Source organism: Aotus nancymaae, unplaced genomic scaffold (assembly GCF_030222135.1).
Source record: "Aotus nancymaae isolate 86718 unplaced genomic scaffold, 86718_ANA_hifiasm-v0.15.2.pri h1tg000014l, whole genome shotgun sequence".
Lineage (NCBI taxonomy): Eukaryota > Metazoa > Chordata > Mammalia > Primates > Aotidae > Aotus > Aotus nancymaae.
Genome location: NW_026988425.1, coordinates 16,863,053 through 16,878,013, shown reverse-complemented (window position 1 = coordinate 16,878,013; position 14,961 = coordinate 16,863,053). Strand labels below are relative to the sequence as shown.

General features: G+C 42.9%; 1 protein-coding gene across 1 annotated transcript in view; it reads left to right on the top strand.

Annotated features, from left to right (window-relative positions):
- Nucleotides 1-14,961, top strand: part of RETREG1 (reticulophagy regulator 1) — a 143,180-nt gene that overhangs the window by 31,472 nt on the left and 96,747 nt on the right. Inside the window, exon 2 of the mRNA XM_064375880.1 lies at nucleotides 14,817-14,923. Within this exon, the coding sequence (XP_064231950.1) occupies nucleotides 14,817-14,923 (107 nt within the window). The remainder of the gene's footprint in view (nucleotides 1-14,816; nucleotides 14,924-14,961) is intronic.

Here is a 14,961-nt window from a genome sequence, read left to right as displayed (position 1 = left end):
TACTGTGTGTCGTGCTCCTCTCCTCATTACTCACCCAAGAGCTCTTCTCAGAAGCCTTTTTGGAACTGGTCACAATGCCTCACTCCCAGTTGCATGAGACTGAGTGTCTCCTTTTCCCCCTGCATTCTTATGTTGAAAACCTATCACCAATATGATGAGGTGAAGCCTTTGGGAGGTGATTAGGTCTGGAGGGTGGAGCCCTCATGAACGGGATTAGTGCCTTTATAAAAGGGACCCCAGAGAGACCTTTTGCCCCTACTACCATATGAGAACACAGTGAGAAGTTGCCATCCCTGAACCAAAAAGCAGGTCCTCACCAGACACCGAATCTGCTAGAGCCTTCGTATTGGACTTCCCAGCCACCAGAACTATGAGAAATAGATTTCTGTTGTTTATAAGCCACCCTGCCTGTGGTATTTTGTTATAGCAGCCGGAATGGACTAAGACACCAGTATATGTGTGTGTTTCGTGTGAAGGAAGAGGCCCCAAGGCTCAGTTTGATATTTGGATCTGTTACACCACATTCTCTAGATCTAGAGTTTATAGAATCAGAGAATATTTGAATGGGAAGTGCCCTGAGACACCGTCACAGTCCAGTGGTTTGTAAACCTGACTGTTAGCATGTAGGTTCCTGTACCTCTCCTTGGAGTTCTGACCTACCAGGTCCGGAGTGGGGCCCAGGAATCTGTAATTCCTAAAAATGCTTGTGACTGGTCAAAGTAAGAAAAATGCCCCAAGTAATTCTGATGATGATGAGGCAGTTTTAGGAAGGGCTTATCTAGCCAGTGCCTTAATTTAAAGATGAAAATACTGAGGCAGAGGATGTGGAGGTGTTTCTCACTGGCCCTGCTAGACTCTCCACCCACCTGTGATTAGCGTCCCACATTCATGTCATAAGTTCCCACTGGGCAGACGCAAAGATGACCTTTTTGCCATTTGCATAAAAACCTAATGAAACTAACCCAGCTCCCCATTACCATGGCATCCTGACCCTCATGAGTTTATTTCTTCTTTCTTCTCTGTACCTCTTGCTAACCCGTTTCTTCCTTTCTTCTCTGTTACCATCCTGCATGACGTAGTGTATGACTGATCTGTTCTGCTTTTTTCTTCTTATAGGTACTTTCTATGACTGAATCTGGTAGTTAGTATTTAACTTATGGCTAGCTGATATAGTTTGGATATTTATTGCTGCTCAAATCTTAGGTTGAAATGTGATCCCCAGCGTTGGAAGTGTGGGGTCTGGTGGGAGGGCTTTGGGTGATGGGGCTGGATTTCCCTCATGGCTTCATGCTGTTCTCAAGATAGTGAGTAAGTTCTCTCAAGATTTGGTAGTTTAAATGTGGGGCACCTCCTCCCCACACTCCCTCTTGCTACTGCTGCCACCATGTGAGATGCCTGCTCCCCCTTCACCTTTCACCTTGATCGTAAGCTTTCTGAGGCCTCACCAGAAGCCAAGCAGATGCTGGCCCCATGCTTCCTGTACAGCTGGAAGAACTACGAGCCAGTTAAATCTCTTTTCTTTATAAATTACCCATTCTCAGGTATTTCTTTGTAGCAATGCAAGAATGGCCTAGTACACTACCTCAGCTGGAGTGGGCTGCAGAACTTGACTCACCCACCCTGCCTTGAAGTCCCCTTTCCTGCTGTGACCGACCAGGTCAGGTAGAAGGTGGAAGTAATACAAGTGGGCAGATGTTCAATTTATATGCTAGGTGGAGCTAAGGAGCACATTACACTGCCCTAGGGTGCCCCTGACTTGATTTACTTATGGCTTTCTCATGATTCCAGTGCAAGGCTGCACAGTAGAGCATGTCCAATTTCTCTTTGCCTTGACCTCAGATGGCCTTGGTTCCATCCTAGCCACGCTCTTGGTTTCTCCCACTCTTTGGACACAAGAGCACAAACAGAATGCAAACTTCCTACTGCTCTTCCCCACTGTCTCGTCTGTTTGTCCACCACGCCTTGCTGACCTGGGCACATTCCCTGAATTCACTGGATAATCATGATGTGCTTCTCCTAGAGCGAGGTTGTTTCACTCCTCCGCTGCAGCAGACTGATTGCTGCTACCCAACATTTCCCTGCTGATTGACATCTTCCAGAATTTCTCATCTCTCTAGAGAAAGAAGTCTATTAACTACCACCCTCTTTTCCTCTCTTCTGATGCTTCTGATTCATTTTCTTGGCTATCACAACTAAAGAAGTACTACTCTAGAAAAAAAAGCCTTCCGGGTTTCAGTGAATCTCTGATTTGCAATTGTTACATCTCACAACATTTTCTGATGATCTTTTTTCCAAATTATTTAAAATTACATGTTTGTTCATGTTTAAGAAATATACCCTCCAATTAACACACATACATATTTTAAACAGCTCTGAAAATGGGATACATATTACAATTGAGAGTGTCTTTATTTGGCAGCTTTTTTTTCCCCTTAATAGTGCATCATTTAATTACACACAGCATCTTCAGTTACTAATTTTGCAGGATCTGCATAAAAGGCCAGGAGAAATTAAGCTAACTTTAGTTGAAACTCTGAATTTTGTGATATTACAGTAGATGGCTGCAGGTATGTCTAACTCTTGAGAAGATAATTATCTTCCAATGAAGTGTGATGATCTGGACTTAGAATAATGTTTGGTAAATCATTATGCCTTATGAGACCCTTTTTTCTTTCACAATTAGAGCCACCATAATATGAAATAAAGCCAGGAGACATTAAAAACTCAGGCTAAGTCTACAGTTACATATATTTCATTTTTAAAATCATTTATTCAGTCAGTATTTAGTGAACATTTAAATTGAATGGAGGGATTGCTACTTGACCATTAAGATTCTTTCTGTCTTTCATATTCAATGATTCTGATTTTCTGTTTAAAATCTTAATTTTTAAAATTTCAATAGGTTTTTGGGGAACAGGTGGCATTTGATTACATGAATAAATTCTTTAGTGGTGATTTCTGAGATTTTGGTGCACCCATCACTGGAGCAGTGTACACTGTACTCAATGTATAATCTTTTATCCCTCACCCCCTCCCACCCTTTCTCCTGAGTCTCCAAAGCCCACTGTGTCATTATTAGGGCTTCGTGTCCTCATAGCTTCGCTCCCACTTATGAGTGAGAACATACAATGTTTGGTTTTCCATTCCTGAGTTACTTCACTTAGAATAATATTCTCCAGTTCCATCCAGGCTGCTGTGAATGCCATTATTCCATTCCTTTTTATGGCTGCAGTTATATATATTTCAGTAGAGGAAAGTGAAACCCTGCTTTTGGATCTCCATTTTAAGAGTTACAAAGCAAATAATGCAGATTAGTTTCCATATCCATAGACGTTCTTTCTTTGAAGCCAAAAAAAAATATATGTTTTAGCTGTTGACAGCATTTATTTCATAGTACAAAGTGGGTTGTGCTTTACTCAGAAATGAAGGTTAGGTTTTTACACATGGGAAGAACTAAGTCTTATCTTTTTTATCCATTACCATACAAGGTTTGTGTGTGTGTGTGAACTATTTTTCTTTGCTTTACAGGAAATTTATCCTATTAAGCCATTTAATTTGGCCTTGCAAAACTCATCATAGAGTAATGGAAAATTATCCTTGTCAAATGGATACACAACTAGTCTCTCTCTCTCTCTATGTATATGAAATATATATATATGTAGAGAGAGAAAGCGAGAGAGAGCAAGTGTGAGAGAGAGTCTCACTCTGTCACCCAGGCTGGAGTGCACTGGCATGATCTTCTCACTGCAACCTCCGTCTCCCAGGTTCAAGCGATTCTCCCATCTCTGCCTCCCTAGTATCTGGGACTACAGGTGCATGCCACCACACCCAGATCATTTTTTTTTTTTTGTATTTTTGGTAGAGATGGGGTTTTACCGTTGTTGCCCAGGCTGGTCTCAAACTCCTGGGCTCAAGTGATCCACCCGCCTCAGCCTCCCAAAGTGTTGGGATTACAGGTGTAAGCCACTGTGCTCGGCCAAAAATTATTTTTTATAGTTAGCCACTGAGTGAAGTTCCACAGAAGGTCATTCAAGTACCTTCACTTACTTTTTCGTCATGTAAATTTTCCACATAGCCCAGCACCTGTCCCTGCCTCCTGGCTGGCCTGGCTGCTTTGCTGTGACCTCCTGCATTGCCGAGCCTGAGCTGGCACAGGTGTCTGCCTGGAGCAGCTGCATCCAGAGCTCCACGTGGGTATGGAATGGTCAAGAATCAATAAGGGGACAAGGAAGGGCTGAATGACAGGGGTCCGAATGATCCATGCAGAGAGGGAAGATGCTGGCTTAACAGAGAGTAAATTATTTCTACAGACCATCATTTTCCCTGCTGGGCTCTTCGTGGAATGAGTGCCCTCACTCTCAGGGAGCTTCTGAGCGGCCAGTGCAGACTACTTTTGAAATTTGTCAAAGCCTGAAATTTGATAGGAAAATTTTCCTCTTAAAATCATAGTGCGTTCTAATATGGAAATAAGCTGGGATTACCCAGGCCAGTTTTTTTACCAAGAGTTGAGGGTTACCTCTGACAGTTTCGAAGCTTTCTCTGCATCTTCCCCTACTGCCCCAACACTCTCCTTTGTCTCTGAGCATAAGGATGGGATCTTAATTCTTCCCTGACCCAGATATCTGAATAGAGACCAGTCCTGTAAGCCATCCCAGCAATACCAAGTGGGATAAGGCAGTCGATTACTAGAAAACCAAATTAAAATCAAAATAATGTTACTGAATCTGGGAATGGAATAGGAAAAAATATAGAAGAAATGAAAAACAGTAAGAAAAAAAGCAAATAGACACATTTATCCAATATGGGCTGTGGTTATCACAAGCTAAACATGAGTCATCTGGGTGATGTGGTTTCTCTTTTAGAGCGAACATTACATTACTATGTAGAAATAGGCCCTAACTTGCTAAAAGAACGTGCATATAGTGATTTAGAGAACTGTACCTTTCTTATAGCAGCTAAACCACACAGTATGTCTTTCTATAACAAATGGGGCATTTATTATACACATAGATTTTTATATATTTATGTATAGCATAGAATTGTCATATGTAATGTTTACCTATCATGATATATATATGTATATTATAATGGTCAAATATAATGTTTGCTTTAGTTTCCGAAGTCTGGAATATCCTTTTCAGATAAAAGTTGCATTCTACTAATATATGCTGGGCTTAGTACCTAGGTGAGGGGTTGATAGGTGCAGCAGACCGCCATGGCACACGTTTACCTAGGTAACAAACCTGCACACCCCGCACATGTACCCAGGTACTTAATAAAATAAAATATTTAAAAAGATTGTATTCTATTCAGCTAAAAGAACATGTAACTCTCAGTAAATAATTGATATTTTAATTTAAAAACATGTAGTAGTTTTTTTTCTTTTAATTGGTTATAAAAAGGTCATCAATCTGTATGAGGTGTTTCTGATGGCTGTAGACTTAGGGACTGGTGGAAATATTGCTTCTGTTCTCTTGGTTTCTAGGATCCATTGATGTGGTCACAAGTCCCTGGACTAATTCAGATAAAGATGAGGGCCAGTAGTTTTTTTTGTTTTTTTTTTCTGAACTTAAAAAGTATTTTAAGGAGAAAAAAGCCTTTATTGGTCACTATGATGGGGGTCTTACTTGGAAGATCCAGTGAAGGTGGGGCTGGCTAAATGGGAGAGTTGCCTAGATAGCTGCACAGGGCCTGGGGAAGGCCCCTCACCTGGGGATGAATGTTCTGTGATTATCGTCTTGCAATAATTAACACTGAGTTCTTTGAATCTGTGTTTTGTAAGTGAAGTGTGAGGTGGCAGTGGAGCATGCATGGGGGATTGGAGCCTCAGCTTGTGTGCAGTCCTGCCTCCCACTGGCCTCTCTCCCCATCTCCTCATCTCCAGGATGGGTTCTTGGCCACCCACTTCTTGATGCCACAGTGTGCTGATGTCAGTTGGTGCCCTGGCCCTGCCCAGCCTCTCCCTTCCAGTCCCACCCCGTGTAACTGCCTAGGGTGGCCATCAATTGCATCCACAGGGGAGGCTTGTGTTCCGTTGTGGCCGTCTGCCCCTTGAGGAGGCCTGAACATGAGGGGCTGTAGGCCCTGCAGCTGCCAGGTTGTCATCTCCCAGGCTGGCAGTGATGTGGTGCATTCAGCAGGTGACTAGGCAGGGGCCTCTCATCTGTCCTGGATTCAGGTCCTGAACATGTCCTGGAGTGGAAGTTGCAAGATCTTGGGATCTCCCATTTGCCTGGGAAGGGAGTTACTGACTTCCTTAGCACAGGTGGGTCTCTGCATTTTCACTTATTCTGGGCTTTGAAAATTAAGGCACTCCTCTCATGAGGATGGTGCACATTCACAGACCTCCCTCTTCCCAGTCTGTACTCTGTCGCCGTGCTCTCGTGGTCTTCTGGGCAGCCTGTACTTTGACCATGCTCCCCCTCATGATAATTATTCTGCAGCTTTCAAGAACCCTCTGACAGCCTGTGCATGTGACTATTTTCACTTCAGAATTCTTACATGGTTACCACACGTTTTTGTGGATTCTGTGAATGGGCAGATCAGCAAGGTGACCCTGGGGCGTTGGCTCAGGCTGCATCCCATGATATTTTTGGCAGAGTCTGATGGTGTTTAGTTCTTCTACAGAGAGCTATTACGTACTTCAAAGTAATTTTCAGCAGCAGTTAAGCAAATCTGCACTTACAGACACTTAGCCCTTCAGAATGCTGGAGGCTTCAGCAAGGTGTTTAAGGAAAGCTAATTCTGTCTTTGTGGATAAGATGGAATGATATGGACAAGCACAGAGTGGCAGACGGCATTGTCTGCTGACTGGTATTCTAGTTCACTATGCTAATGGGGAGTGACAGGACTCCAGTACCGATCAATATCTTTGATCAGTAGTGTGGATGAGGACTGATGACATCCAGATAGCAAATGCATGGTGTCCTGAAGCTGGACAAGAGAACAGATGTGATTGATGTCACCACTAAAGCTCATAGGTTTGAATGATGGGACATGTCAAACAAGAACAAATTTCACTGGACATAGATTCAAAGATGGTATCTGAAAATTAGAACCCTTGGGGGTTTTAACGTCTGTGAATTCAACTTCAGCCAGCATGCTGATGGAACTGTTAAAAATTTTTAAAAAGGCCATGCCAGCCTGGAGTGTTGGCTCACGCCTATAATCCCCGCTCTTTGGGAGGCTGAGGCAGGTGGATCACGAGGTCAGGAGTTCAAGACCAGCCTGGCCAAGATGGTGAAACCCCATCTCTACTAAAAATACAAAAATTAGCTGGGCATGGTGGTGGGAGCCTGTAATTCCAGCTACTCAGGAGGCTGAGGCAGGGAATTGCTTGAACCCAGGAGGTGGAAGTTTTAGCGAGCCAAGATTGTGCCACTGCACTCCAGCCTGGGCGGCACTCCAGCCTGGGTGACAGAGCAAGACTCCATCTCAAAAAAAAAAAAAAAAGTTGAAAAGTTATGTCCATAGAAAATCCTGTACATGGAGCAGCTTTATTCATAATTGCCAAAAATTGTAAGCAACCAAGGTGTCCTTTGAAAGGTGAATGGATAAATTTTAGTATATCACATAATAGAATATTATTCAGTGATCAAAATAAATGTGCTATCATGCCACAAAAACACTCAGAGGAAGCTTCAATGCATTTTGTCAAATGAAAGAAACCAGTAGGAAAAAGCTACATACTGTGTGATCACAACTATAGAACATTCTGGAAAAGGCAAAACTATGGAGACAGTCAAAAGATCAGTGGTTGCCAAGGGTTTGGGAGAGGGAAGGATGAACAGATGGAGGACAGGGGACTTTTAGGGCAAGAAAAGTATTCTGTATGATACTATAATGGTGGATATATGTCATTATGCATTTGTCAAAACCCATGGAATGCTCTAAAAACTGCTCTAAAATATATAAAAAAAGAAAAGGCTGTAAAGTGGTGCCAGTCCTTCCAGCTCTTTTCATGTGTGAGCAGGCAGATGAAGAGGCAGACACTCGTGTCTAGCAGTGATTTAGCAGAACGGCAAGGGCTGGCTTAGAGCCAGGCTGCCTGGATTCATATCCTGGTTCTGCCTCTCTCTTGTCTTGGGGCCTTGAGCAAGTTTCTGAGCCTCTTTGCTCATCTGTAAAATAGGGATAATGGTGGTCTCTTCCTGAAGGGATAAAGAATTAAGTGAGTGACTCCATATAAAGCTCTCAGAACAGTCCTGTGCTCACTGAACATCAGCTGTGCTATTCATCCTGCATTTGGTTCTGGGGTTCATAACTAGCACCTCAGAGTGGAGGAGACAAAGGTTAAGGGTAACCTTCCTAATTCAGGCTCTAGTCTTGTGGCTGTCTTGCAGTTTCCTTTGCATACGCTGTTACCCAGTCTGCAGTGCATTGGTCTCTTCTCTGCCTGGCCAAATCAGATGTCTTTGGGAAGTCAAAGTTTAGATGCCACCTTCTCTAGAGCTTTCTCTGCTTCTTTATGTAGTTATCAGCTCTGTTTTCTGCCTCCACAGCGTCCTGAATAGTACGTTGGTAAATGCAGTTGTTTACCTGTCTGCTTTCCCGGCATTGCAGGAGCAGGCCGGGATTTAGTCACCAGTATTTTCCCAGCAGCTAGCCCAGTGTGCGACAGAGGCTGGTGAATGGACTGAAAACAGAATTCCCTGCCTCCTCAAATAATAATAGGATGCTGCTGGAAATTGAATGCTGCAAGAAATGTTGAGCTTCCTGGCATGAGATCTATTTAAGTGCAGGTGGTTGACTGCAGCTGAGGGGATTCATGGATCAGATGAAAGTCAATCAGATGACCTCTGAGCTCCTTCCAGCTCTGTGATTCTGTGACAGCCCTTCTCTGAGTGATGCCACAGTGTGCTGGTGTCAGGATTGCCCATGCCCAGCAGATGGGGATTGTTTTTTGATGTCCTTCTAGGACAGTTTCCATGTAAAGATCAGTTAGAAACAACTTTGTTCAATTACTTTTTAAGGAATACATTTTGATTTCATAAAATTGCAAATTTAAAACTCTCATTTTTCTTTGAGCTTTCCATTTTAGCTAACAAAACCTTATTTTGTTTATAAATCTAACAAATTGTAACCATGCTCAAGAGAGTCTATTTCATTAAATAATAAATGATTGCTTTATTATGTGATTAGTTTTATTAAGTTTGAGTTATATTCCTTTGAACATTTTAAACTGCATTTGTAAATGTTATATTTTCTATATCCCTTTAAAGTACTTTATTATCGGAATAACTAAGGTTATGCCAAAGACCTGAGAGGTGACCTGAATAAGACGGGGCAGCCGGAGTATCAATAAGGATAACCCTGCAGTGACTGAAACACATCAAATATGTTCAAACTCCTGAGTTCATAATAACGGGAAAAAAAGGAATAAGAAAATGAACTTACTGCATTAGTCCGTTTTCACGCTGCTGATAAAGACATACTTGGGACTGGGTAATTGATAAAGAAAAAGAGGTTTCATGGACTCACAGTTATACATGACTGGGAAAGCCCCACAATCATGACGGGAAGTGAAAGGCACATCTTACATGGTGGCAGGCAAGAGGGAATGAGAGCCAGGCGAAAGGGATGTCCCTTTATAAAACCATCAGATCTCTCGAGACTCCTTCACTCCCATGAGAACAGTATGGGAGAAACTGCCTCTGTGATTCAGTTTTCTCCCACAGGGGCCCTCCCATAACATGTGGGAATTATGGGAGCTACAACTGAAGATGAGATCTGGGTGGGCACACAGCCAAATCATATCAGTTGCCTTTAGAGGACACTAGGAAACTGCTTCATTATCTTGAAAAAAACTGGTAAAAGGAAGAAATCAAGAACTGTTGCTGCCTTTCTAATGAGCTCCACCTCTCAGTGTAATTGGACATTGATAAGGGAATCTTCTCTTTACAGCTATGATCCAGCTAATACCTGAAGCAGGAATGAAGGGCCATCACCCCCATGTAGCCTCTGAGGAATCACACTAGGCAGGGATTGTCTATGGCTGCCAGTAGTGCAGGTGTGGCCACCAGACACCCAGACTTTCTGCATGCCTCTTGATGGAGAAGGGCACTACCACCTGTCTTGGGGTTTTACAGGAAAAAAAGAACCTAAGTCTGATCAAACCTCTAGATTCACCTGCCAACTTATGGGCTACACAGAGGATCAAGGAAAATGTTAAACAAAACCACAAGGATATAACAAATGATTCCCAGAATCTGGAAAACGTTGTTGGACAAATGAGTCTGTTTCTTCCACAAAAAAAATTCAAAAATTAAAAAAGAAAAAAAAAAGACAGCAGGGGACCTATAAGAGTACAGGACACTTAAAATCCACATCTGCCAATTTCAGTGGATGACTTTTTCAGATCCTGTTTCAGTCTGTGTGTGTGTGCATGTGCACACAAAAATGAGTGGGGAAATATGCACCTTGACAGGATATCTGATAACATTAAGAATTAAATTTTTTTAGATGTGATAGTGGTATTGTTTGGTTAAAAATATCTTGTATTTGGCTGGGTGTGGTGGCTCACGCCTGTAATTCCAGCACTTGGAAGGCCGAGGAGGGCCGATCATGAGGTCAAGAGATGGAGACCATCCTGGTCAACATGGTTAAACCCCATCTTTACTAAAAATACAAAAATTAGCTGGACATGTGCCTCAGCTACTTGGGAGGCTGAGGCAGAAGAATTGCTTGAACCCAGGAGGCGGAGATCGCAGGGAGGCGGAGATCTCAGTGAGCCGAGATCGTGCCACTGCACTCTAGCCTGGCGATGGAGTGAGACTCTGTCTCAAAAAAAAAAAAAATCTTGTTTTTGAAGATAAATGGTGGGTATTTGCAGATTAAATTACGTTATGTTTGGGATTTGCTTCAAATAATTTTTGGGGAAGGAGGAGCTTAGTGGGTGGGAGTATGGAAGAAACAAGATGGCCCACGAATGGAGAATTGTTGAAAGTGGGTTTATTACACTCTGGCCTCTCTTTTTGTAGATGTTTGAAGTTTACCAAAACAAAAACTTTTTAAAAATTACTTTGTCTAACAACCCAAGCCCTCCCAAATATTAGATACTACTTGAAAGATGAATAAAGAATAAACTCATGTGTTTGTAAGATTTTAATTTCCAATCATAAGTCTAAATTACTCAGCTACTCATATTTTGAACTGAGGCCATGACACAAATCATCTTAAAAATGCTCAGATTTTTCTAAATACAGATTATTCTCTTAGGGTTTCGTTTCTCAAACATTTTTGTATGACGCGACCCCACCAAAGAAGCAAATATGTAGCCCCATACAGTTTGGCATTACCTTCCAAAGCAATTGCTGGGCTTGTCTTCTCAGCTGACTGAGGATCTCAATGACCAACAAGACCTTGGCCAAGGTACCAACTGGGTCCTTGCCCAGGACACAGAATAGACAGACGTCCCGAGTGCTCTTTGGAGTTGCTACGGCAATGCCTTCCAAATAAAGTCTGGCAGCCAGGCCTGTGGGTCGAAGTCCTGGCATTACCTAATTTTGTTTTATATTATTCTTGGAAGTTGGTAACTTCCACTAAGAGAATAACTAATGGCTTCACTGCTTCAGTCGGTTTTACATTTCATTGGTTTTGAAAAGATGCTTAAATGGCTTCCTTACTAGCTCCAAAGACTTTTAAACTTGAGAGAGCTTTCTGTCTCTGCTAGGGCTTTGCCTGACCCTGCAAAGAAAGCCATTCTAAGGAAGCATGTGGATTGAACATTGGCAGGTTTCTTCTCATGCCATGTGAGCCAGACTGCACATTACAGCTCATTAGTGGGCCCTGAGTCAGGCGAGTGATTCACAGTCAGCATTTAAACACATAATAGAATTAAATGGAAAATACTGGACTGCGTTATGAGTTGTAAGGAAAATATTATTTTTTGAGACTTGTTTTTCATTTATATGTACGTAGATATAAATGAGTTTCTTATTGTGGGTTGCTATGAAATCTGCCACTTCAACGTGAGGTGGGGGAAAACTGGGAGCGCAGAGCATATGAACAAGAGTAAGAATGAATCCTGAACTGAGAGTGAGGAGGTGGGCTCCAAACAAAACAAACACCGGAGCACAACCTTGCTTAAAACAAACGAGCTACAAAAACAGAGCAAGCGGTGACTCCTTAGTGGAGGGACAAATTTAGTGGAGGAGCAAATTCTTGTCGCCAAAGACAGGAACTGCAGCATTTTATTAATTCTGTTACTTACGTCTTTTATGTCTGTTCCATCTTTCAATGCTCCTAATTCGCCATTCCCTTTTGGTAGCACAGTGCTTGGTGCCATGGAGGCAATCGATAAATATTTATTAGATGCAAATGCTAGTAATTAGACCACCTGTTTCAGGGGGCCTGGGAGGAGGAGCCCGGGGCCTGGGAATCTGCGTTTTGACAAGTTTTCCAGGCAGCCAACCTGGCAGCAGTTGCAGACTGTTATTTAAGAAACACTGATCTAGTTCACCTGCTCATTTTGCTGGCCCAGGCCATACACACAGCATTCGAACCAGTGAGAGCTTGGGTAGCCCACCTTCTGGTGGAGGGCTTTACCCACCACGTCACCCAGCATCTCATGTTGATCTGCTTTTCAGCAAACATACTGCATGACCGTCCAGTAGATGGTCTGGATTCCATGCTTCCTCCCTACCCTATCACATTCTTTCTGTTGCCCTCAGACGTTTCCCTAAATCACCTGTCATTTCACTTTCGTGCTCTAACCTTTAGCTTTCTCTCTGTTGCTTGTAGTGTAGGACTTAATGCCACACTCTGCCTGCCACGTCTTCTCTGAGCCTGTCTCCCCAATCTTGTCTCTCTGCCAGTCTCCCACCCTCTCCTTTTGCTTTGCCTTCCTGCTGAGGCCACCCCAGACTGCTTGACATGCCACACGTACCTCACCCTTCCCTGAGTGTGATCTTCTATTCATGTTGTATTCTCTAATTGGAGAAGCCTCTGTTTTCATTCTGAATTGCATCCATCTCCCCAGACCAAGTTCAAGTGCTTCTTCTATAAAACCTTCCCAGCCGGGCACTGTGGTGTGTGCCTGTAATCCAACACTTTGGGAGGCTGAGGTGGGTGGATCATCTGAAGTCAGGAGTTCAAGACCAGCCTGGCCAAAATAGTGAAACCTAGTCTCTACTAAAAATAGAAAAAAATTAACTGGGCATGGTGGTGGACGCCTATATTCCCAGCTGCTCGGGAGGCTGAAGCAGGAGAATCGCTTGAACCCATGAGACAGAGGTTGCAGTGAGCCGAGATTGTGTTACTGCAATCTAGCCTGGGTGACAAAAATAAAACTCCATCTCAAAAAAAACCAAAAACCAAAAAAAAACAACAACAAAAAAACCCACAAAAAGACCCTTCCCTGCTTGGGAGCTAATCCATCCTCCCTCTCTCTGTGCCTCTCCTTGTTCTCTGCACCTCTCTGTGACAGCACCAAAGCCTCGGCTGCATCGGACTTTGTCAGCTTGGCCTGTGTTTGTCTGATGAGAAAGCAAGTTCGTAGAAGGCAGTATTCATGTGTTCTTTTCTTCTCTTTGTAGCCTTGCAAACAATCTTAAACATTTATTAAATTAATTTTTCTATGAGTTCTGATTCCATCAAAGTTAATATTTATTGGCAGCTTGGCTAATTAATTTGTGTAAACAGACCTCTAGTCTCATGTGAAGGGTCAGTGCTCCTTGTGACTTCTTTGCCATTTCACTTCTTTATAAAACACAACCCAAAAAAAGCACTGCAGTGTTTGTGTGCTGCTCATGGTCAAGAATTTTTAGTTTCCCTCCAGAGAGGAGGTAGACAGGTATCAAAAGGGGAACATGATCTTAAAGAGAAAGAGTTAGCAAACTGGATCTTTAATAACTGCTGATTTTTTTTTTTTTTTTGAGATGGAGTCTTGCTCTGTCGCCAGGCTGGAGTGCAGTGGTGTGATCTCAGCTCACTGCAACCTCCACCTCCCAGGTTCAAGCGATTCTTCTGCCTCAGCTTCCCAAGGAGCTGGGACTACAGGCATGTACCACCATGCCCAGCTAATTTTTGTATTTTTAGTAGAGACAGGGTTTCACTATGTTGGCCAGGATGGTCTCAATCTCTTGACCTGGTGATCTGCCTGCCTCAGCCTCCCAGAGTGCTGGGATTACGTAAATGAAAATACAAGACAGGATGGTGAGTAAAGGGCCTCAGTGGTGCAGCCCCTTCATGTTTGTTAGAGCAGCCCTTTACTCACCGTCTTGTCTTGCATTTTGGGAGCAATATTTTGGTCCATCCCTGAGACAGCAAATCCTCTGCCCAAATTAGAGGGTAGAGCAGAAAGCTTAGCATAAAAGTGCACAGGCTTAGACACTTCTATTTTCTGACTTTGATCCCTATTAAATAACTTTCATGCAGTCACATGGGGTGATTTCAAAAAGTGAAATCATGCCGGGTGCTGTGGCTCATGCCTGTAATCACAACACTTCGGGAGGCTGAGGTAGGTGGATCACTGGAGGCCAGGAGTTCATGATCAGTCTGGCCAACATGGTGAAACACTGTCTCTACTAAAAATACAAAAATTAGCCAGGTATGGTGGCACACGCCTATAATCCCAGCTACTTGCAAAGTTGAGGCGGGAGAATCACTTGAACCTTGGAGGCGGAGTTTGCGGTGAGCCAAGATCGTGCCACTGCACTCCAGCCTGAGCAACAGCGTGAGACTCTGTCTCAAGGAAAAAAAAAAAAGCGAAATCATTATTGAATGCACTTTTTGTTTCTGTGGCAGGAGGTGAACCTAATATTAAAAAGGTTAAAAGTCCTCAAGCTGAAATACTGATTTGTGTTTTGCTGTTGCAGGTTCCTTGCATTGACTCCATGGAGAGTATATCATCTGATTTCAGTCATGATACTTGGGCGTGTTATTATGCAAATAATAAAGGATATGGTTTTGTCTAGAACAAGAGGTAAGGAAACTCACATTTTATTTATATGGTATTTAATT